The following is a 25100-nucleotide window of genomic DNA, read 5'->3' on the forward strand; positions in this document are numbered from 1 at the left end:
CATACCTGAATCTTCACTTCATTGTAGCAAGCAGGACAACTGGTGAGGGCCGCAGGCTCACAGTTAAGGCCTCCAAAGCCTGGCTTGCAAACGCAGCTGCCGTCACTTCGACACTCTCCAGGCTCCGAGCCCACGGGGTTGCAGTTGCAAGCTAGAGATAAGATGTGGGGGTGGGGTGTTGGGGGGGATAAATGGTTCATTCCCACCCAGCTTGTCCCAGAATGGGAGGGATGGCAATGTCCTGCCCTGTCATTCATATTGTGTCAGATCCATCCTGTGGCTGTGCCCTCAAGCACATTCCTATACAAGCAAGCCTGAGGAATCACAAGTGATGTGAGGGGTGGGGTGGGGGTTAGGGGGGATGAAGAGGTGTTTCTTCCTCTCATTGAACCAAAAAGCCTACTGGGTACTCTGCTGGCATCCTGGTTTTGCTTATAGAGTGCATTTTTGTAGGGCCTATTTTGAGCCAGATGTAAACACCGCCCTCTGTTTTACAGATGAAGAATGTGTGCTCTCTGAGGGCTCGGATGATTTGCTCAGGTCCTAGAACAAATTAAAGGGAAGCTGCCACGAGAGCTCAGGAGAGCCAATGTCCCTCTCTTCCCACTGCAGGGAAGGCGAGAGGAGGCAGTAGCCCTACTGTGTGCCAGGTTCTGTTTAGGAGGCAAGGACGTACCAATGGCTGAGATGCTACTTGAAAGACCACAGACTGCTGTGGGAGCTAAGTGTTCTGCCAGTACTTGCACGTATTGTCCGTGCCTCTTCCCTTTTTGGCATACGAACTCTGCACGACCTAGGATTTATTCACCATTGCTGCTCTAGTACCGAGGTGCAAACTGCAGGTGCTTGATGTAAAGGATATTGGTCCAATTTTAACAAAGTCTAAAACAATGAGTCTTAATTTATTCACCGTGTGTTTACTTACTTAAAAACAAACAAACAAAACAAGGTCTTGCTTAGAAGCTCAGGCTAGGCTCTAACTTGGTATTATCACTCCTTAGCCTTACATGTGCTGGGATTATAGGGATGAGCCACCCCATCTGGCCACAGGAGCCCCCAGGCTTCTCCAGGTAGATTCTCTGGTGTCAGGGCCTGATAACAGGCACACATCTAGGTGCCAGCCTAGGCACCAGGGTCACCTGAGCCTCTGTGTGTCTGTGTTTAGGGGCTGAATGTAGCTCTGCACACTAACGTGAGAGAAGGTTTGAGAGGCGTGCTGAGCCGAGGGACAGGAGCCAAGGGACGCACCTGCACTCTCATGCTTTGCTCTTAGCAGCCCTTAGCAGCTGCCACCCTCCCTCCCCGCCCTGCACCCTGTCGCAGCTGCTTTGAAGCGGAGTCTCCTTAGGAGAACGTTCAGTGGTTATCTTCTGTACATAAGCACAATGACTTCCTGAGAGGGGTCCCTCACACTGCCCGACAACCCGCGTCCTCCCCGCTTCGGTTTGTTCAGGCTGGGTCATGAGTCTTTTATTGCTCTCCAGTGACAGGCCTGGCAGCTTCTTTTCTGCCTCCCTGCCTTGGGGTTGGGCATAGGATGTGGCCCCCACTTTATCTGCTCTTTCACTCAGGAATGTAAACCTGACCTTTTTTTTTTAAACTTCTCCCACCCAGGTTTAACCATTTGAGAGCTCTCCATGCTGCCTCCAGAATCGGGTGCAGCAGCAGAGACTAGTCCTCAGGCTTTCAGGCAGGTAAATCATTCAGCAGTCAGTCTGCTCGTGGAACCGGCTGCCTCATGATATTAGCTGTCCTTGTTTTTGCTCCCATGTATATACTCGAGCGTACACACACACACACACAAAGAGATAAAGGTGCATAATTTGTCTAGGGGTATAGTCCTACCTCGACACTTGTCTGCTGGGTTGGGAGCCAATGGGTCTCCAAAGTAACCTGCTTTGCACTGGTCACAGTGGAAACCAGCTGTGTTGTACGTGCACTTCAAACACCTGCCTGTCAACTGGTCACAGTTCCCAGAGGCACTGGGGTCTACGTTATTGTTGCACTGGCAGCGCTGACATGGCCTCACCGGGCCACGTTCCCCAAAGGGATCCCCAAAGTAGCCATCAGCACAGAGCTCACAGCGGGCACCTGGGAAGGAATAAAGAAACAGGTGGTCAACCCAGGTTGTTATCCATTGGACAGAGGACCAAAGAGAGAGGCACCAGGTAGAAGAACCAGGCAGACGTATTGTTGTGATCTGAATGAAAATGGCCCCATAAGCTCATAGGGACTGGCACTATTAGGAGGCATGTTCTTGTTGGTGTAGGTGTGGCTCTGTTGGAGGAAATGTGTCACTGGGGGTGGGCTTTGAGGTTTCAGATGCTCAAGCCAAGCCCACTGCATCATTGTCTCTTCCTGCTGTCTGTGGATCCAGCCACCTCTCCAGCACCATGTCTGCCTGCCTGCTGCCATGCTTCCCACCATGATGATAATGGACTGAACTCCTGAGCTGTGATCAACCTCCAGTTAAATGCTTTTCTTGATAAGAGTTGCCTTGGTCACAGTGTCTCTTCCAGAAAAAACAAAAACAAAAAAACAAAAAAACCAAAAACCCTAAGATATGCATTAATCCCAGGCCCCAGGACAGCACCCTCAGGAACAGGTACATGTGGCAGGGATTGAGACTGCCACTCCATGGTCATAGTCACCACAGATCAGAACATTGCAACACCACAAAGAGGCTTAATTAGCTAACTAGGTAAAAGCCATCGGGGATGCAGAGGCCGTGAAATGTCAATGGTATCAAGGCTGCTATCAAATACTTGGTTCTTCAGACTGAAGAGAAGTGCGACACTCAGAGGTCATTGCATTTTCCTACTTACCTAGTTCATTAGAAAATAACATAAACTAAGGCTGGGATGTAGTTTAAAGGGTAGGTTACTGGACTAGCATGCATTAAACCCTGGGTTTGATCCCTCCAGGATTGGGTAAAACCAGCTATGGTGGCATACACCTGCACTCCCAGCCTTTGGGAGGTGGAGGCAAGAGACCAAGAGTTCATGGTCAGAGTTGGAGAGATGGCCCAGTAGTTAACAGCACCTGCAGCTCCTCTAGAGGACCCAAGTTCAGTTCCCATCTCCCACATGAGATGGTTCACAATGACCTTTGACTAGCTTCAGAGGATCTAGTGACCTCTGCTGACTGCAGTGGGTACTTGCACTCACTGAACACACCCCTCCCCACATACATATAATTAAAAATAAATGTGTCTTTTTTTTTCTCAAAAGGAGTTCAAAGTCATCCTCAAATACTAAACTCAATGCCAGCTTAGGCTACAGAAGACTCTAGAGGGTCAGGGGGACTTATACCATGTGCTTGCTCTGAAACTTTAGTTCCCTAAATAAATATACAAGAGTGTATTTCCTAGCCAGGTGGTGGTGGTGGTGGTGGTGGTGGTGGCGGTGGTGGCGGTGGCGGTACACACCTTTAATCGCAGCACTCAGGAGACAGAGGCAGGCGGATCACTGGGAGTTCAAGGCCAGCCTGGTCTACAAAGTGAGTCCAGGACAGCCAAGGATACACAGAAAAATCCTGTCTCAAAACAAACAAACAAAAACAAAAAACAACAACAACAGAAAAACAAAAAAACAAAAAACCAATGTTCCCCCTGCATAACCACACCAGCCCCTGATCAATCCCCATCACAGCTGGGGCACCACAAATACTTATCTTTAGAATGTGCACATTTAGATTATCCGGAAGTCACTGTAACTATAGCCCAGAATGGAAGCCGTGTACACAGGTCCATGGGTTCAAAGCAGGAAGAAAGCCTTACCTGTGACCCCAGGGGGGCAGTTGTTGCACACCACCTCCTCTGTCTCGGGCATCACTGAACAGCTGAACCCGTTGTGACAGGGGCACGGCTTGCAGCTGCGGGGGTCGTGTGGGTCATTGTAGAAACCAATGGGGCAGTCGGCACACTCAATGTCAGGGTTCTCGTCCCCTGAGTAGCAATCTCCTGGAAGGCAGAAGAGAGACACGTGTGGATGAAATGTGCGGGTGGGACTATAGAGGCCCAAGCCTGCCCAAAGCTTCCCCCAGCGCCTCAAACATGGCCACCACCTCGGATGGCTCTCACCCTTCCATTCAGTGTGACACACAAGGTCCTCACTCTCCATGGCATGACGACAGGTCTCGGGTCTCCATACTGACACCCTCCTTTAGACCCTGACTCGCCTTTGATCTCCCCACACAATTCATGGAACTCGACACCAGTTCCCCCAACCCTGCACAGACGGTGACAGTCATTTCCTGTAACCTGGAACCTTTTTTCTCACAAATCTGTGGCATTTCCATAATGGAAGGGGTCAAGTGTACTGTCACCACAGTCCATCCCCCTTAACCTCGGTCCCACGCTGGCCCATTCTTTCTCCTCATCTCCTAAGTGAACTCAGGTCTGGAATTTTCTTCCTTAGCTCCTCTGGCTCTACCCGCAGACACCTGGCCCCGGTGTCGGTTCACTCACCTGTGTCTGGATCACAGGTCCCTCCCCCTTGGCAGTTACAGGGAATACAGGTGCCAAAAGGCCCCAGTCTTGCAGAATCTCTCTTGTAGCCAGAGGCACAGTCCTGGCAGAACTGTCCCTTGTATCCAACAGGACATACACAACGTTCAACCCAGGGTGCTGGGGCTCCAGAGACAGGCCGGGCTGAAATCAGGGTCACGTTGTCAATGTACCCCGTACCTGCAACAGAAAGCAGACATCAGAAGTAGCAAGGCCTAAAACCACAGCTGGGAGTGGTAGCTGGCCGAAGCCTGTATTCCCAGCATGCTGAGCAGCAGAGGCAGGGGATTCTTTGCAAACTCAAGGCCAGCCTGGTCTACCATTGTGAGTTCAAGGATAGTCAGGGTCTTATTTTCTTTACCCAGCTCTTGTTCACACACCATGGTACATGGACAGCTATAGCAGTCAGCGTCCATACTCCGGAGACAGGAAAATTAGGGTCTAAATTGTAGCTGAATTTACACACATTAGCTGTGTGAAATTGGCAAATCCTTTGACCTCTCCAGACTTCATGTCCTCAGTTTAGGAGAGAAGTGTGGTGTTGTCTGGCCCTTTGGTTTGTTGTGAGAATTAGATGGGACTCCCTGGCATAATGTGCCTGGAAATTAGTAGCGATTCAACAGACTGCTGGTTGCCACCCTTCCTACTCCCCAGTGTATCTATGGCACTGGGGACGTGGACATGACAGGCCAACCACACTTCCTTGGACACAGTCTTTAGAATTGTAAAGAGCTCCCTTTAAATAACTGCAGGTGGGATTAGAAGGCTCAACATAGCAAGGTGGATCTCTGTGAGTTCAGCACTAGCCTGGTCTATGAAGTAAGTTCAGCACGGCCGGGACTAGTCTCAAAAACAAAAACAAAAACAAACAAACAAACAAAAAAGGCCCAACATAGGAAGTTCACAAAAGGGAATTAACAGAAGACATGCCCAAACACAGTAGCAATGATCCCAACAACTCAAGGAATAAATAGGGCTGTGGTGATGCCTTTTCTGATCCAAGGAAATGCAGCCATTGGTCATTAGCTTTAGACCGTCCCTTCCACATAAGCAGATTGAACAAAGAAATTATCAACAAAGAAGCAACATTCACTTTTACGAGAGCTGACCTTGCACTAGAGAAGCATTCCTTTTAGGAAAATAAAAAATAAAAATAAAACACAGACTCAGGATTTCTGAGTGAAAAACCATCAGGTAGCTTATCTCCCTGACTGGAGCCTGCGGCCATCCCTAGGACCCCGGAGCCTGTGAAGCTAATACCAGCGCCAGTGCTGAGCTCCTGGCCCTGTCGCAGCCACTTACTGTACTCGCCATACGTAGCTCGGATCAGCACGGCTGTGAGGTTCCGCAGTAACCGCCGATACTCAAAATAACTCAGCTGGGGGCTCCAGCGACTGCTGGGGTGTTCATTTAATCTGCGTAATTGAAAAAATTTCAATGCTTACAAATCCAAGTCATGCCACATTGCTACCTGTCAGAAATTATACCCGAGAAGGTGAGAACACTTAAGCTTCAGCAGCCCTGCTTGGAGGAGACTTCCTAGGAGACAGAGACTTGGAGTTTTCTTCCTCCACAGGAAGCAGTGGAAGGTGTGCCAGTGTATATATATTTCCGGGCGGGGGGCATAGCAAAAGCTGGTCCCAAGCCCTTGGACATGCTGTATTTTTAGCCATCGTACAACCCAACACTAGATACACTTGGCTTCCCCAACCTCGAGGGTTGCCAATCATTCTTAGTTGTAGTATGATTTGTTTTGTGTACCTGGCCCTTTAAAAGATTCCCAGTTGCCTCTTGGACTTCTGGGAACAGTAGAGGGGATACACACACACACACACACACACACACACACACACATGAAAAAAAAGCCAGCAGAGACTGAGAGAGATAGAGTAGGATTGGAGTAATGTCAAGATGCCTGACAAGTGGGATTAGAGAAGAGAGTTGCTGCAGGAATAAAGGAAATTGAGTAGAGTAAGAAGAAAAGGCAACTGAGTCAAAGAAGATATTGTTAGGAGAGAGTTGGGAGGACCCACACAGGAGTGAGGAAAAAGACAAAAGGCTATACTTAGTTTTGTTCTTAAACAATTCACATATGCCCTGAGCACATCCCACTAGTTCCTCTTATCTGTCCAGGTGTGTGTGCTCCCTCCCCGAGTCCTCCTGCAAGTGCCAGGGACCAAACCCAGAACTCTCACACACGAGACAGGCGCCCTCTCCCTGAGCTGCATCGGCCATCGGAATGCCTACGAGCCTTTCCCAGTAGCCTCTGTGCTAACCTTCGGGGTTCTTTTTCCTAGAATACTGACTGTAAGAAAAACCTTTCATGAAAGTCAGACCCCGCTCTCCACTCAATGGTGGAGAATGTCCTGTCCATCGGCTAGATCTGGGTAGGGGTCTGAAGTTTACTGCCTATATTGTCCTTCACATCCCCTGGATGGGGAGACCTGGTGGCACTCAGAGGAAGGACAGCAGGCTACCAAGAAGAGACTTGATACCCTATGAGCATATACAGGGGGAGGAGGTCCCCCTCAGTCACAGTCATAGGGGAGGGGAGTAAGGGGAAAATGGGAGGGAGGGAGGAATGGGAGGATACAAGGGATGAGATAACCATTGAGATGTAATATGAATAAATTAATAAAATATTTTTTAAAAACCTTTCATTTCATTCACTGACTAAGTAAAATTTGCAAGTCAGTGGTGGCACACTCACGCGCCTGCCATCCGTGAGGCCCTGCATTCAGCCCCAGCGCTGCAGTGAATGAATAAATCAGTGAAAGAAATAGAAAATCAAACTTGACTGCCTCTTTGGCTTGGGCAAGAAATTGTAGGACTGGAGGGGAAGAAAATGAGGTAGAAGATGATTAACATCCAGCCAGAGACGTCTGAGCGGACAATAGCAATGCAACGCAGTGCGTGCTGTTAGCAATGCACAAACAGAACGCATAGAAACACGTGATGTGCCTGTAGCTTTGCCTGGGGTTTGGAGAAAGCTCTTACAAAGAAAGCATGTAGGCTGAACCCCACGAATAAGTTCACTAAGCCAAGGATGAGAGAAGTCAATCAGGAAAGGTGTGTACAGGACCGTCAGAATAAGTAGCAGTTAATTAAGCACTTAGCTGGTGTGCGCCACATGTGTCTGCCTCTCTCTGTTCCTACGGTCTTTACTTCAGAGTGGCCCCCAAACTGCCTCACTGATCCACTGTGAATGTCTTCTGCTGGTGCGGTAAACAACTTTACTCAGGGCCGGGGAGATGGCTCAGGAAGTAAAGTGCTTGCCCTGCAAACTCAAAGACCTGACTTTGCAGAATTCATGCAAAGGTGTGTGCAGTAGCACACACCTGTAATCACAGTGCTGTTATGGCCAGATGTGTGGCGGGAACAGGAGAGCCCCGGGAGCTGAAGGGCAAGCTAATTGTACATCACTGAAGACAGCAAAGAGAGCTTGTCTCAGGCAAGGGAGAAGGTGAGGACTGATAGCTGAGGCTATCCTCCAAACTTCACATGCACACACACTCACACATACACACATAAATATGCATATATATCCCCCCCCCACACACATACACAAAGGATTTTTTTTTTTTAATTATTCTGGGCAGTTAGTTGGCAGAAACAGGCAGATCTCTGAGTTCCAGGCCATTCAGGTGCAGGTGATACTATATATATAAATATATAAATTTATATATATATATATATATATATATATATATATATATATATATATTAATTGGGGCTGGAGAGATGGCTCAGTATGTATTGCTCTTGCATAGGACCAAAGTTCAGTTCCCAGTGCACATATCTGGTAGCTCACAATTGCCTTAACTCTAACTCCAGGGGTTCTGAAATCCTCTTTTACACTCAGTTGTGCACATTCACACACACACACACACACACACACACACACACACACACAATTTAAAATAAAATTTAAACATTTAATTATTATTATGTGCTTATGTGTGGTGGGGCGTCTCATGTCACAGTGCACATAGAGACATCAGAGAACAACTTTATGGTCTCTTTTCACCTTCTTGTAGGTTCCAAAGATCAAACTCTGCTTACTGGGTCTGGGCAGCTAGTGTTTTTATCTGCTGAGCCATTTCACACTGGGCCATGATAGTGGTTTTTTTGTTTTGTTTTGTTTTCCCCTTTGAGACAAAGTCTCACTATACAGCTCTGGCTGTCCTGGAACTCACTATGAAGACCAGGCTGGCCTCAGAGATCAGCCTGCCTCCTAAGTGCTTAAAAGCATGTGCCACTACACCCAGTGAGACTTCTTGATGGTCAGCCTCTCAGTGGCTTTCCATCATCTTGCCAGTATAGACAAGATCTGAGCACCCTGGCATGACACATAAGATACAGCCTGATAAGTCCTTTCCAGAATTTTCAATTTGACTTATCCATCTCCCTTCTTCCTGCTATGTTCCAGCCACACCATCTATGAGGTTGGGGCGATGGCTCTGTGGTTGAGAGGACCCAGGTTTGGTTCCCAGCTCCCACATGGCAGCTCACAACCATCTCCCTTCAGTTCCAGGGAATCCAGCAGTTTCTCTGGACCCTAAGGATACCAGGAATAAGTGTGTGTGTGTGTGTGTGTGTGTGTGTGTGTGTGTGTGTGTGTTAATGTGTGCATGCGTGCACCTGTATGTGTGTGTGTGTGTGTGTGTGTGTGTGTGTGTATGTGTGTGTGTAATTTGCTCCTATATAATGACTCTGAACATCCTCACAGAAATTCACATATAGAGTTTGTCTTTCTGTAATTTTTCTTTCTGGAAAAGACACGTATCTTTCTATTCTCAGCCCACACCCTTGACACTTTGGTGAAGCTTTCCTTCACAACTCCAGGCAGAATTAAGCTCATCTCAAAGGCAGCTACCGGACTAGGTTGAACTTGCTTTTAGGTGTGCTGTATGTCTCACCAGGTCACAAGCTCTTGGAGGACCAAGATCCTTTCCCACCCAGCCTCTAACACAGTACAAAGCACTGAGCAGGCATAGCTTCCTTCCCCGGCCTCTCTGAACACACCATCCCAAAAGCCACTTTCTACAGGATGAGCCCAGTCTCTCCACTGTCACCTCCAGCAGTTTCTCTAACATACTGACCTCGCCATACTTGTCACCCTATTTCTTGTTCAACTGCTGGTAATTCCAGGTACATTCCCCCTGCCTGCTGCCCCCCCTTCCTCTCCTTCAAGACTGCTCCCCACACTAGCCTCATCTTCTTGGCACATTTCTCCCCATCACCCCAGCGCAGCTGTACCTCCTGTGTGTGTTCAGAGTACCTGTGCCCACCCTGTCATCCCAGCCACCCAGCAGGCTGTACTGTCATCATTTTCTCCCCACGCCCATGAACCTGCCAGCTGCAGGAGGGGGGGGAACAGTGTTCTGATACTGCATGCAACGCCATGCCTAGCCTCTCATATAGCTCAGGAAAACCTACTGCACGAATGTGTGAACAAATAGCTCACTCTTGCACTGGAGTGTGCTCGTGGCAGTTTTTTTTTTTTTTTTTTTTACCTGAACGTGTAAAGTATGCGTGATTCCACAAGGAAGCGTCTTGCCAAGTGGCATCAGAGGAGCTCTGACCTGGAGACCGGCACCTTCCAGGATCACATCGTAGGCAGACGGGTGTCGACCTCCTCTGTCCACACGGTAGTTAAAGGACAGGCTCTGCCCATAGCTCACTTGCTGATTTCCGAGAAATTTGGCTGTGAAGTAGATTTTTTAAAAAGATCAACAGTTTTTCTGGGAAGGCAAAAACACAGACAAGCTAAATTAATGTTGACACTTTCTGTTAGAGTGTGAGTCCCACGTGACTCACCTACCCTCCTATCTCAAACCACACCAACTGAAGAGTCGGTACATATCATGGGATGTGGGTGTGAAAAAGTGTCTCCGTGTGTTGTTTTTTTGCTTTAGAGAATGCTTAGCAGACATATTTGTGCGCATGCGTTGATGTGTGAGTGTATACAGATGAGCATAATGAGTGTGCGTGCACACGTGCGAACAGGCATATCAATATTGAGCGTCTTGCTGAATCATTTTCCACCTTAGTTTTTGAACATGGCCTCTCATCGAACCTGGAACTCACCCGTTTGGCAAGCATCTCTGGCTAGCAAGCCCCAGGGACTGTCATGTCTCTACTGTTCTAGGGCTGGGGTGACAGGCAACGTGCTGCTAGGGCCAGTTTTTCATGTGAGTGCTTAGCATTCAAATTCAGCTGCCCATGCTAGCACAGCGAGCGCTTTACCGACTAAGCCATTGCCCCAGCTCCCCATCACACATCTGATGGGAGTAATTCTTGGCCACTGGCATGCCCGTTCTGATTTAACAGTCGAGAGGAGCGAAGTTCAGAGACATTAAAAGAACTGCTTGGAAAGTGCTCACTAGCCGAAGTTACGAACTAGGATTCGTATCCCAGCCAGACCTTTGCCACTCAGGTCACCAACAATATTTTCAAAGCCTTAACACATTTTGGGGCTGGAGAGGTGGCTCAGCAGTTATGGAGTGCTTCCTGCTCTCCCAGAGGACCTGAATTCAGTCTCCCAGCACACACATTGTGTGACTCACAACCACTTATAGTTGCAGCTCCAGAGGAGCCAACACCCTCTTCTGGCCTCTGAGGGACCTTGCACACATGTGTGCATTTCCACACGCAGACACATCCATACACATAAATTAAAAGTTTTAACTTAAAAAAAAAATGCTTTACTTTTGCTTTTCCATCTGCTTCTCAATAGACCTGCTAAGTTTCATGTCATGCTCTGCTGGAAAATCTAGAAACTGCTCACTTGGCTAATGGGGGTGGGGGGTGAAGGGTAGGGGGAGCTCCCAGCCAGGGCTGCCTCCAGGATGCTTGGACTGCTTTACAGTGTCAGGGCATGGTGACTTATCAAATTGGGCCTAAGGCTCCAGCTGTCTACTGGAGCTGCTGCAGCTCCTGTGACAGGGACCGATCCCACATCACGTTTTCCAACTCAGTTTTCTATCCTGACTCTGTAGACCTCTCCATTGGTTTCTGTGGAAAACACCCCTCACATACCAGGTGCCACGAAATAGACTGGGTCCGATCTTCGGGCAGAACTAAACACATCCTGATGGCGAGGTGACCAGTGGAGTTTTGCAGGAGCTCCATTTCTCTGAACTGCTTTCCAACCATCGGCATCTGTAAGATAACAATCCCACTCTGAGACAACTCCCATCATTGCTAGAATTAAGCCAGGTAAGACTTGCTGGCCAAAAAAGGCCTAGAAGGCATAGGAAGGGGCGTTTCTTAGCATTTTTGCATTCTTTTACAATTTTCAGAATGCCTCAATTTTTTTTTACATTTTTATTTGTGTGTGTGAGTGTGTGTGTCTGTGTGTGTATCTGTGTGTGTTTAGAGGACCTTCTAGGCCTGTGTGATCAGGCTGGATATGACTTTAATCCTAGGAGACAGAGGCAAGCAGGTCTCTGAATTCAAGGCCGGTCTGGTATAGAGCAAGTTTCAGGTAAAGAAAAGCTTAGGTCCAGGTGTGGTGGTATAGGCCTTTAATCCCAGCACTCAGGAGACAGAGGCTTGCAGATCTCTGAGTTCACTGTAGGCAGTACTGTTGAGTCAGGGAGTTGAGAGGCAGTGCAGTGGAGCTGAATTCATGGCAACTCAGTTCATGGAGTTCAAGGCAGTTTTCACCAATACAATTTTTCAGCGACAAGTTGCAGAAAGAACGAGCTAGACACATGTGAAAACAGAATGAGCCAGAGAATGAGAAGGAGCCAGAAGATTAGAACATAGTGCCAAAATTAATATGAGGCCAAGAAGAGCAATTCAGTCAGAAGCTGCGAAAAGACAGTTTGAATCAGTCAGCTTGGAGAGGAGTTTTGAACCAGACAGCTGTACTGAACCAGCCAGCCAGAGTTCAGAAAGAACTAGAAAGGGTGAGCTTATTCAGCAGTAAGTCTCTGAGGCTGAAAACATTCTAACCCTAGATTAGATTGTATAGAGGCTAGAAACTTCCAGGACTAGGCCTAGGTTAGCAGACAGAGGCAGTAAGCCTCAGAGAGACAATTACATCAGAAGAATAAAAGTAACTTTTACAGGAGCTGTATTAAGTCAGTGTATGTGAATGTGATGTTATTAGTGATTGTGGAATCTGGAATGTTCTTATAAACCCTTCCTCCCCGTGAAGAGTTCTTTGTGGGTGGGACGATTAGGGATATAAATAGCAGGTCTCTTTTAATTATTTTTAAGTATTCATATGCTGTTCAGTTGTAATTTTTCAAGATATATGGCTTGTCTTACCCCAACAAAATAATGTAAAATATATGGGCTAGAAATGTAGCTCAGTGGTTAAGGTGCCTGCCTAGCAAACACAGGGTCTTGTGTTTGATTCCAGGCACAGAATTGATTTGGTTGTGACAGCACAGCTTTTTCATTCCAGGACCTGGGAGTCGGAAGCAGGAAGATCAGAAGTTCAAGGTTGTCCTCTGCTGCATGTGGAGTTCAAGGCCAGTCTGAACTCTGCCTGTCTCAACCAACACCAATAAGAAAATTGCTAATGATCACTTGAGAAGCCGTCCTGTGAATAGGGAGGCCACTGTTGGCAAGCGCCAGTCACAGACCCTTGTAAAATGAAAAAAAAAAAAAAAAAAAAAAAAAAAAAGCAAAGCCCTGTGTTGAGATACTTTACCCTGATAGAAAGTTGAGGTGATCTTGTGGACACTGAAGTCTGCAGAGCTGTGGCAGGTGGCTGAATGCCCATAGCAGAAGCACTGGGTACAGCCCTCAGGGTTTGCCCTGTCCAGATGGTAGTAGCCTGGCTGGCACCTACAGCAGAATTGTAAGTCAGCACAATGCCATGATTACTTCTTATCTTACAGAGAATACCATGGCCGGTTCAACCTCTTCCCACTTTCTCTCCTGCTTGGCACTATTCATTCCCAGAGGAGGAAGATAGCAAGGTTTACACACTAGCTCTACTCCAGACCACCAGGGTAGCAATCACAACCCCCACCCCCACCCCACCCACACACACACGAGTGTTCACAATCTCTGTCTTCACTAGGACCTTGGTAGTCTGGAAACTTGATGACTGACCCATCCTTGGTGGTGGATGGAGGTTGGTGGGTGGTGCAAGGAGCGATGTGACAAGATTCTGAACTGCAGATCTGCCCTGGAGCAGGTATTTAATGGAGGGAAGTGGGGACCAGAAAGGTGCTCTTATCTCAGCACCTATTAAACTGCCCCAATCCGCAAGACCTTTCAGTATTTATTAACACCCTGTTCGTCAAAACCTAGTTCCGGCCCATGGAGGACAGGGCCAGGAAAGATGTAAGATAAAAGAAGCCTAGAGATGCCCTCAAACCAGCCAACTGCTGGCTGGCATTCCACCCCTGCTCCCAGCCCAAGCCCTGGGGCAGCTTCTTTTTGGACAACTGCCAGGCAAGGCTAAGCTGCGGAGGCTTCTGGGAGGAAGAGTCCTGTTTTCTCCACACGGAACAGGAACAGCTCCAGTGACCATTCCCTCAGCACTGGGTTGGCCCAGGCACCTTGTGTGTCTACTCCTTCATTTCATCCCCCTGGAAGCCTGTGAGATAGGAATTACTTCTGGTGAGGAGGAAGACAGAGGGCTGAGGCAAGATTCAAACCTACAGAGAGGGACGGATCAAGGAGGGAAAGGAGTCACGTGAAATTTAAAGATGACTTTAGGAAGCTGTAGGACAAGTGGTGATGAGGAAAAGAAGGACCATGAGCCTGCAGGAAAGCAATGGCAACTAGTGATGAGGAAAAGAAGGACCATGAGCCTGCAGGAAAGCAATGGCAACTAGTGATGAGGAAAAGAAGGACCATGAGCCTGCAGGAAAGCAATGGCAACTAGTGATGAGGAAAAGAAGGACCATGAGCCTGCAGGAAAGCAATGGCTACTGCAACCGCCTAGTGACACTGGGACAGCATGTTTTTTTTTTTTTTTTTTAACAGAGATTTACTAATTGTGGTAATGGCAAATTGTTGCTTTACATAGCTGTCTATTTCGTTTTATATTTTAGATTTAAAGGAGCCTCCAAAGACAGGTTTAGTGGCACATGTCTGCAACCCCAGTACTTGGGAGATAGAGGTAGGAGAATGCAAAGTTCAAGGTCACCTTCTGCCTTTGTAGCAAGTTCTAAACCCTATCTTGTTGCTGTTGTTTGTTTGTTTTTTGTTTTGTTTTAGGAGACAGGGTTTCTCTGTGTAGCCTTGACTGTCCTGGACTCACTTTGTAGACCAGGCTGGCCTCGAACTCACAGTGATCTGCCTGCCTCTGTCTCCCAAGTGCTGGGATCAAAGGCGTGCGCCATGACTGCCCAGCTTCTAAAGCCTATCTTAAAGCAGTAAAAATGAAATGGATAATAAAAAAAAACTTTCAAGCAGGAGGCAGTATGATCCTAGCATTTGGGAGGATGAGGCAGGAGGATTACAAGGCTAGCGACTTCTATATCAGCCTCTGTTAGAGAGCAAGGCTCTGTCTTGCCTCTGGCTTCCCTACCCCTGCTGCAAAATGCTTTCTCTAAAAAAAAAAAAAAAAAAAAAAAAAATTATGTCTATGTGTATATCTGTGAGAGTGTATGTCACATGTGTATGGGGACTGCGTGAGGAGACCAAAATAGGGCGTTGGACCCGCTGGAGTTATAGTTACAGGCAGTTGTGAGTCACTGGACACAGATGCAGGCATCCCAGGTGGGACCCTCTGGATGAGCAGCAAGCACTCTTAACCGGTGAGCTATCTCTCCAGCGTGCCTCCTTCCACCATGTGCACAAAGGCTGATAAAAAAAAAAAAGTGGCTGCTTTCTTAACACTCAAGCTATCTATTTCCAACTCTCTCTTGGGCAGGGAAAAAAGCAAAAACAAAACAAAACAAAAAATCCAAAACAAACAAACAAACAAAACCCAAACACAAGCTAGGAATGCATTTGGCACTTCCTCTGCCCAGGTAGAAATGCTTGGCAGGGTGCCAGGAAACTGCTTGCTTTCTTTTAAGGAATTGAGAAGGAGGCTTTGAGCTGAGGCCACCCTCACAGCCCCTCCACTCAGCTCACAGCCTTCTTGGGGGGGGGGGGAAGCGGGGGGGGGAGCGGGGAGAAGACGTTAGTCAGAACACAGTTTGTACTCAAGGGATGTCCTGAGGCAGCAAGTGAGAGCCACTGGCTCCTCACTGCTCTGCCTGCCCCAACATGGCTCAGGCCCAAAGGGCTCTGACGTGGTGCCCCAGTTCATGTGTGTGCATGTAACTACCATCCCCTCCCTGGGGTGGTTCCTTTTCGGTACTCGATGGTTATATATATGGCCATATGCTGCCACAGTCCCTGTTACAAGGATTTTCCTCAACTTGTTTAATTAGGCCAGGCATTTCCAAAGACCCACTTCAGTCACCTGAGCTCATTACTGCGCACCACCTTGCATGGCAGCCAGCTGGCCAGGGGACTCCCTGGGGCCCTCGGCCTCTGCCACAGGGAAAACAAAGAAAAGGGACCCAAAGCAGGAAAATGGGCTGCAATGAATCAGAGGCCTTGGTTTTGGGGGTTTTGTTTTGTTTTAAGTTCAGCCTTTAAGGACAGGGAGTAGGATAGCCTCAACATTTGTTCAGACTCCACTTTCTATAACTGTAGTTGTTGGATTAATTCTGTTTGTTTGTTTTTGAGACAAGGTTTCTCTGTGTATCCTTAGCTGTTCTAGACTCACTTGTAGACCAGGCTGGCCTCAAACTCACAGCAATCCACCTGCCTCTGCTTCCCAAAGGCTGGGATTAAAAGCGTGCACCACCTGTTGGATTAATTCTTACACCATGTGCCAAGGCACTCTCCCCTGAAGCCCACAGGGGCATGGTTTGCACAGACCTATCACAGCGTTCCCCAGTGACAGCTGGTTTGCAGACACAGCGGCCAGAATCACAGGCTCCAGAGATGCCAGCTGGGTCACAGTCACACTTGGAATCTCTAGAGAAAAAAAAAAAAAAAAAAAGAGAGAGAGAGAGAGAGAAAGAAAGTTAGGAGCAAGTTTCCAGTGTTTCACAGCAGTTGTACTCATAAAAGTCAGCTGTCCTGAGTGGGTGGCATCTCACTGGCCACGCCCTTCTTCGGGGGACTTCTCTCAGCAGTCCTATCAATCTAAACTCTTCATGACTTTAACGACTCACTTATTTAAGCCAGTGGGGTAGTGGCCAGTGATGAACCCTCAGCAACCTACCCAGAAGGAGAAGATTGTGCCAGAAATCAAGCCAAGTTCATCACTAAACAGTATAGTCCTTTAAAAAACAGATATATAATGTATTTCTATATAGTCTAATTAGGGTGATGGTGATTGCAGTGCATTCAGGTTCTTTCCTTTAGTAAATCCTCTCATGAGATGAATTCATATACCACGGAGTCACTCAGCGTGGTGAACAGTTCACTGGCTTGCAATCAGTTTTCAGAGTTGTACAATGGTCATCGCGAAGAACAGATCTCAAGCATCTTCATTGTTTCTAAAAGAGCCGTGCCATTCCTCCCTTTAGCCCCACCCCCAGCCGGATGTAGCCACATATGTACTTTCTGTCTCATTAGCTTTGCCTACTCTTGGTGTTTCCTATAATTGACATGACACCACATGTGGCCATTAGTGACCGACTTATTTCATATATCATAAGCTTTCAAGTTTGCCCATGTCACATCATGAGCAGAGTATATATTCTTCTGATGGCTGAATAAAATCCCACTATACGGATTTACCATAATTCGCTTATCTTTTCACCCGCTGATAGACATTTGGTTTGTTCCCAGTTCTTAGCTATAACGAACTCCGTTTCCATGAACTTCAGCCCACAGGGGTTTGTGTGCACTTTCATTGATCGTGCATGTATATATCTGGGAGTTCTATTGCTGGATTTCCCTGGCTTTTATTTTCCTTGCTAGTAAGACATTCACTGGACACACCGGTGCTGTCATTTGACCCTGGCACCGTCTCCCTGCCTCCTCACTCCTTTTGGCACACGCTCGCCAGTCTATCACCAGTAGCCACCTCATCAGTCTAGAACCAAAGCTGTTAGCTCTTCCCTCCTAAGCCAACTCTGCTCTGCCTCCTCATAGACCTTATAATGGAGAAAGAGTGAACAATGCTCCCCTCGGGCTGTTCTGTGACCCCATCGAATCCTGCCCAAACCTGAAGCCTGCTTGACTCCTTCACCTTCACGTTCCCCAGCCAATCAATGCCAGACCTAGCCAGGCTCGCATCCAGAATCCCTTTCCAGCTGTTGGCTTGAGGTCCCCATGGCTTCCTCCGTAACGCTTATCCAGATCCACAGGCACACACATTCTCAGCATGTACCGCTCTAAGACCCAGGGATTCGATGAGAAACAGGATCCAGCCCTGATTCTTGGGGCTCAAGGTGGGACAGACACAGGAACAGCAACAGCAATGATACATAACGACAGCTGCAGCCGTGTTGAAACGGACTCAGCGCTGAACAAGACAACGCTCTAAGTGAGAGGAACAAACGAATGCTGACGGCAAATGAGCAAGTCAAAAGATAAGTAGACTCACAATGTGCAGGGTGGACAAAGTAAGGGAGGGCCCTGGAGGAGATGGCGTGATGGCACGGGAGCCCCCGGAAGTGCTTCATAGCTATGTAGGAAAAGGGATGAATGCTATACAAACTGATTCCCTTGAAGCAGGGGCTGTGACTAGAGTGTGGGAACCAGGAAAGCAGTTAGAATCTGATCTAAAAGGGCAGGGAAGGCTAGAAGAGAGGAATCTATCTATACAAAGGCCCAGAGGAAAGAAAACCCAGACAATAGTTATGGCAGTGCCAATAAGGCCAGGAGGATGTGCCTGTCTGGCAAGGGACTGTAAATAGAGGTGCCAAGGGAAGTGGATGTTGTCAAGCCCGGCCTAGTTTCATATAACTTTTCTCTGGAGCCTAAGGAATTTTGTAGCTTTGTGATGTTATAGGTAATTAGCATCTTTTTCCTTTCCATGAATCTGTAGCTGAATGTCACCTAGGTTTGAAGGCTGCAAGCCAATGGTCTACATGCGGAGAAAGAATTAACATTTTCCACTGTTGCGAACAGCTGGCCAGGAGCATGCATTTCCTGTTATTCATGCTGAGCCCAGAACCAGACTTCAGGAACCAAGAAGACTTTTGGATGGTGATGTGCCAATCTTTTCCTAATATCCATGTCCCCAAACCAGGACCCTTACAGTGAAGGCCAAACCAGAAAGAAGGAGAAACGGGCATTTGTAAAGTGGGTGTTGAGACTCATACCTTTTACCTCCAGCTCTGTGTGGCTGAGGCACGGGCATCATTTTAGGCCAGCCTGAGTTACACAACAAGACCTTGTCTCAAAACAAAAACAATAAAACACACAACACCAAAAAATAAACAAACAAAAGCAAAACAAACAAACAAAAAAAAAAACATGGAGAGAGGAGGAAAAAAAAGGAGAGAGAGAGACAGAGAGAGACTTGTACTGAATTCATCCATCAAATAAGATGTCTTCCTAACAGAGACAGTTTCTTTACTGCAAAAGTGAAGGCATGCATAAAACATTAGCAGTGCCAAACCAGGAAAGGTCTTGCCTGAGATAAGTGGCCCAGACAACTGCCTAGACTCATCAACAATATTTCAATACCAGCAAACAACCAATGAGCCACTGGCCAGAATTCCCTCTGGACTTTGTCCTGGCTAGCATGTCAAACCACGCTTGTTTTGCCTGCCGTGCGGTATAACAATCACTGGGAGGGCAAGTTTTGTGAGAGGGTTTATTCGGGACATAGCCCCATGTAGAAGTGAGTTTGGAGATATTTACGGGCCCCGGGATGGGGACAGGTGGTTGGAAGTTAGTCAGGGGTCTGAACATTTGTCAGCTGTTACCCTCATGACCCTCACGTCAGAGGTGTTATCTACTCCTCGAAAGGCAGGCGATGTTTAGCAGTTTACTTAAGCAAGTAAGAGCAGTTAAGTCTGGAAAAGCAGTAATTAAGAGCAAGTTAAGCTTAGAGAATTACTAAGAACTCGTTAAGCTTTGAAAAGTGGTAACCAAGCAGGTCAAGTCTAGAGAGGCAACGGCTTGGGGCTGGCTAAGTCAAGGGAAGAAATGAGAGCAGCTTAAGTCTGGGAGAACCTGAGGCAGGTGATGGAGCAGCCGGCGCAGGCAAAGCAGGTTAAGCCCAGAGGGTCTATTTAGCTTTTCCCTTGGGTCTCAGAAATTCCTCTGCCAGCACCCTTCTGACGAATTCTTCACCATAAAGCTCCCCCCACCCCACCCCCGCTCGCCCCCAGCCCTGCATCTCTGTGATTGCTATGTGACGTGCATCGCACATTGAAGGACGATAGCCTCTGCCTTCCTTCAGAAAAGAATCTGGAGGATGGAAAGCAGACGTTTCAAAGGAAAGGAACTGACAATTAAGCAGAAGAGATCGTCTACACAAAGTCCACTGAGGTCCAGATGGGTCCCCGCTTGGAATGTGGAAGACTGCTTCCCTCCTAGTTCACAAAGGAAGGCCAAAGGCGTGCAGCCGGGTACCAAGCCTCTGGGTTCCCAAAACAGGTCCATCGTCACCAGTGATGCTAGGCACTGTAATTTCTCATGGTTTGAATACCCTCTTATTAAAATGAATGTAACGATAATCCTTAGTGTTCATATAAAGACTAAAGACAAAGTTCACAGCAGTATGTGGCACCCTTAGGTGTCACCATCCCCCACCCCCACCCCCCGTAACAGCAATGGTGGAGTAAGGATCCTGTGATAGCTAGTCTTAGTTGTCAACTTACCCCTGGGAAGAGAGACTCTCACTTGAAGAATTGCCTCCATCAGATTGGCTTGTGGGGGAGTCTATGGGGACATTTTTTTTTTTTTTTTAAATATCTAATTGATGTAGGAGAGCCTGGCCCACAGTAGGTAGTACCATTCCTAGGCATGTGGGTCTGGGCTATATAAGAAAGGTAGCTGAACATGACCTGGAAAACAAGCCAAGAAGCAGTGTTCCTCCATGGTAGGTCTCTGCTTCAGTCCCTGCCTTCAGTTCCTGCCTGGAGTTCCTGCCCTGACTTCTCTCAATGATGGGCTGTCACTTTGAAGTGAAAGATGTAACAAGTCCTACACACACACACCCCGCGCCCCCCCCCCCCCCCAGAGCTGATAAACCAGAACACACGCTTACAGTTGTCTCTGGTCCCGGGTGCAGCCAGCATCAGTGAGCGTATGGAAGCCTGGCTGACATCGGTCACACCTGTGTCCTGTCACACCTGGTTTACACCTGCACTGTCCAGAGTTGTCACATCCAGCAGCGAGAGAACCTGTAGTCCACAAGGTGGGGGGAAGAAGAGAAGAAAAAAAATGCTTACAAGGCATTAAAAAATGACTGTCTCCCCATGGGAGCTCAAGACACACTAAGGGATGTGGGCCATCTGCTGCCTTTACATGGAGTCCATGTCATTAAAATACACCTTGCTTTTACAGAGAGAAGGGAGTGACTCACAAAACCATTTTTATTTACACATTTGCTCTGGCTCAACATAAGGGAACACACAGTGCCTTTCTCTTTCATATATATATACATTCATATATATATTCATTTTAAATCCCATCCATAGGGTGTGGTGGTGCATGCCTATTATCCCTGCACTCCAGAGGCTGCAGTAGAGTGGCTGCAGCAAGTTCAGTTGGCCTGGTCTACATATTGAGTTGTATTCAAGTTCAAGACTTGTTCAAGACTTTCAAAACTCGAGGAGAAAAGTCAATGAGTGGGCACGGTAGCATATTCGAGTGAGTACGGTTCTCCTTTGTATCTACCAACCAAATGCCAACATTTAGGGGCCACAACTCGACTTACACGTGTCTATGTGAACGTAGGCATGCGTGTGGAGGCCGGAGGACAGCCTCCAGTGTGCTTCCTCAGGAGCCTGCCACCATTTCCCCGCAAGGTAGGATCTTTAGCTGGCTGGGACGCAACAACTGGAGTAGGCTGCTTAGGATCCACCTGCCTCTGCCTCCTAGCGCCATGATTACAAGTGTTTGCCACCATTCCCAGCTCGCTTTTCCATGGCTTCTAAGGACCAAACTGAGGTCCCGCCAGCTATCGCCTCAGCCCTGATGACATATTTTTTTTTTTAAAGCACACATGAAAGAAAAAACAAAAACAAAAAACAAAAACCGCCACCACCACCAACAACAAAAACCCAGAATGTGTTCACCTACTTGGAGAAGCAGAAAACTTCATTTATGGAACGTGTCCTTGTGGCTCTGTCACAGCCTTAGAGTATTCCCTAACAGCGTGTATTCATTACACACACTGGCGGTTTCAATAATGGCATCTTTGAGATAGGATCTCACATATATAAAGCTTGCTTACAATTCAGGATGTCACCAAGGGTGGCCTTGGATACCTGTGCCTCCCAAGGTGTGCACCGCCACACACACACCTGGTTTATGTAGTGCTGGGGACTGAAACTATGGCTTCTTGTATGCTAGGCAATCACGCTACCAACTGGGTTGCACCCCCAGCTCATCATGTCATTTTTCTTCCAGAGCATCATGCCCTTGACCATATCCATTCCTCCACTACACTCCCCCATGGACCCCAACTCTCCCCTTCCCCTACTCTGCTTCCTCCTCCCCAATAGTTCACATCATACACATGTATATACGCACGTGTAACCTAAGTTTCACACATGAGAGGAGACACAGTACTTGTCTTTCTGTGTCCTTCTTATGACTCATACGAGCTCCTGTTGCAGCCATCTCCCTGTAGATAACCTAAGCTCACTCTTCTCTGTGCTGAATAAACTCCACTGTTGCTGGACACCCAGGCTGCTCTCCAAGATAGTGTGCATAGTGTCATAATGGCGCAGTTTCCCACAGACTGCGCTCTTAACTGTGAATGGGTCCTCCGAAGTTGCACATTGATGACGGGGTTAGTGAACACAATGGACTCTCACCACTTCCAGCACATTCCAGCTTACCACCCGGGTCTGAGTTTCACCACCTTTCCTCACCTAAACCAGATGTGCCCCTCCACACTTCAGCCTCCATCCAAAGGAAGCTGAGAACTATGTGCAGAAGACTATTTGGATCGCGTTTTGTTTAAGTCCCGGAAACAAGCAATCTGATGCAAACTCCATTATCCTAGCCTCACTCTCCATCTACTCTTGCTCCCTCAGGTCCAGCAGAGCATGTTTCATGCGGCTGTCTCCTATAAGACATTTGCCCTGACTCTTTCTTCAGTCTAGAATGCTCTTTTGCAGCAATCGGAACACTGAGATAGGAGGATCAGAAATTCAGTGTCAGCAACACCTACATAGGGAGTTTGAAGCCAGCCTGAGAGCAACACACTACTTTGAAAAATAAAATAATCAGAAATTTGTTTTGTTTGTTTGTTTTTTGGTGTTTTGAGACAGGGATTCTCTGTGTAGCCTAGGTTGTCCTGGACTCACTTTGTAGACCAGGCTGGCCTCAAATTCACAGTGATCTGCCTGCCTCTGCCTCCCGAGTGCTGGGATCAAAGGTGTGTGCCACCACACCCGGCTCAAAATTTGTTTTTTTAAAAGACATAAATGGATGATTTGATAATCCAAAAACATATTTTCCCATTCAAATTAATGTTAGTTACACTTTCAACTCCAGCAAACTCTGCAGTCATTTCTCAGAAAAGATTGTTGTTGTGCTGGCAAGATGGCTGAGTGGATAAAGGTGCTCGCCAGCAAGTCCGAAGACCTGAGTTCGATCCCTGGATCCCACATGGTGAAAGAACAGACTCCTCCAACTTGTCCTCTGATTTCCACTTGTTCACTGTGGCATGTGCCTCTGCCCACCCCATAAGTTAATAAACTAGTGAAGAGCTCTTGCTCACCCCTTTAAAGAAATAATGATAATTGTAAGGTAGGAAAGAGAACTTTGCCTAGGTTTGGCCCAAATAGTCCAAATTTTATTCTCTAGAATATTCTTCTAAGAGGCACTAACTCTTAACCTGTAAATATTTTGTGTTCAAAAGAGTTTGAAAAATGTGACTAGCACGTCTTTCAGGGATTATAACATCATACACTCAAGAGGCCAGAAGCTTACTTAGTAATGATGGTAGTGGTATTGCTATCACCTGTAGCACTGGGGATGGAGTCAAGACCTCGCACGTGGTAGGCCAGTGGTCTCCCACTGAGTTACACCCCCAGCCCCTGTGGTCAGTTTCTCAACACCAATGTTTCCAAACACTATTCAAAACTTTTATGTCAATGTCTGTTATTAGCTTGAGAGACTCTATCTCCAAAGGGCCCTACCTACAGAATATCACTATAGAACAGGGGTTCTCAACTTGTGGGTCGGGATCCCTACAGGAGTCACCTAAGATATCCTGCATATCAGATAGTCACATTCACAACTCATAAGACTAGCAAGATTACAGTTATGAAATAGTAATGAGATAATTTTTGTGGCTGGAGGGGTCACTACAACTGTATTAAAGGATCACAGCACTAGGGAGGTTGAGAACCACTGGCTTAGAGGAAGCTGGAGGAAAACAACCCCGACTCTGAGTTCAATAGATCTCAGTTCAAACACCAGGCGCTTCTAGCTGCCTGTCTCTGGGCAGACTGCTTACTATGATTTCATTTAGGTGAGAATGAAAACATACACCTCGTGGGACTGTTGTAAGACTAACAGCTAGTATGTAAGAGGTGCCTGATCCAGTGTCTCACATACAGCAGGTGCTTAAAAATGTAGTTAACCCTGCACTAATAGACCATGATAGTGTTGACAGTATGCTAGTGATTTACCCTGAGGCGTCCCATCAGGCCTTCAACGTTGGACCGTTTGATGTCTCTAACTGCAAACATGACTAGTTTAATTCACATTCTAGAATTTCTAAAATAACAGCAATGGGCTTTTAAAGTGCCTTGCCTGGCTTGGATGAAAACACCTGCTCCAGTGTCTACATTCTAAGCTGGGCTCAAGGATTGTGAATAATTGATTGGCTTTAAAGAATAGTTGAAGAACAGACTCCCTGGCTCAGGGGTCTCAGGGAGTGTTCTCAGGCCTCAGGTGGATAAGCTCCGTGGGCATCTGAGAATGCAGGAGGTGTCAAAAGCAGTTAGCATTTAAAATTAAGCCAAGACAGCTTCCTGTGTGAGTCTGTCTCCCTCCCTCCTTCCCTCTCTCCCTCCCTCCCTCCCTCCCTCCTCCCCTTTGATATAGCTCAGTAGCAAAATACTTGTTCAGCAAGCGCAGGGTTCTGGGTTCAAGCCTCCACATTGTAAACACACACTCATGCATATAAACTTACATTTAAAGAGGTTTTAAAAAATAATTGAAATATGCTAATCTGAGTAAGACTCTGTCATAGATATGTAAAATATTAACTAAGGAAGCCCAGTGACACTGATGGCCACCTTGGGTGTCATGGGAGGAAAAAACAAGCACGTACACAGTGCGCCCTGAAGTGTCTGTGAAAGGCGAGCAGGACTTAAACATGCGGTGACATGAAGTGATGATCACTCAGCACTGTTCCTGGGCCCACAAAGTCATCACCTAAAACAAGCTCTCTTCTGCCTGAGAGATGTCAGTGGATGAAGCACGCATTGATCTCCAGCACGTGACTATAATCTCAGTACCC

The 25100-nt window shown here is 47.3% G+C and overlaps 1 protein-coding gene across 1 annotated transcript in view; it reads right to left on the minus strand.

The window, feature by feature from the left end:
- Window positions 1-25100, minus strand: part of Lamc2 (laminin subunit gamma 2) — a 67715-nt gene that overhangs the window by 19438 nt on the left and 23177 nt on the right. Inside the window, 11 exon segments of the mRNA XM_051147583.1 lie at window positions 6-151; window positions 1846-2091; window positions 3779-3961; window positions 4469-4687; window positions 5810-5922; window positions 10024-10034; window positions 10036-10214; window positions 11549-11671; window positions 13176-13312; window positions 16361-16459; window positions 20661-20796. Of these exon segments, the coding sequence (XP_051003540.1) occupies window positions 6-151; window positions 1846-2091; window positions 3779-3961; window positions 4469-4687; window positions 5810-5922; window positions 10024-10034; window positions 10036-10214; window positions 11549-11671; window positions 13176-13312; window positions 16361-16459; window positions 20661-20796 (1592 nt within the window).

This window comes from Acomys russatus, chromosome 6, assembly GCF_903995435.1.
Source record: "Acomys russatus chromosome 6, mAcoRus1.1, whole genome shotgun sequence".
Taxonomy (NCBI): domain Eukaryota; kingdom Metazoa; phylum Chordata; class Mammalia; order Rodentia; family Muridae; genus Acomys; species Acomys russatus.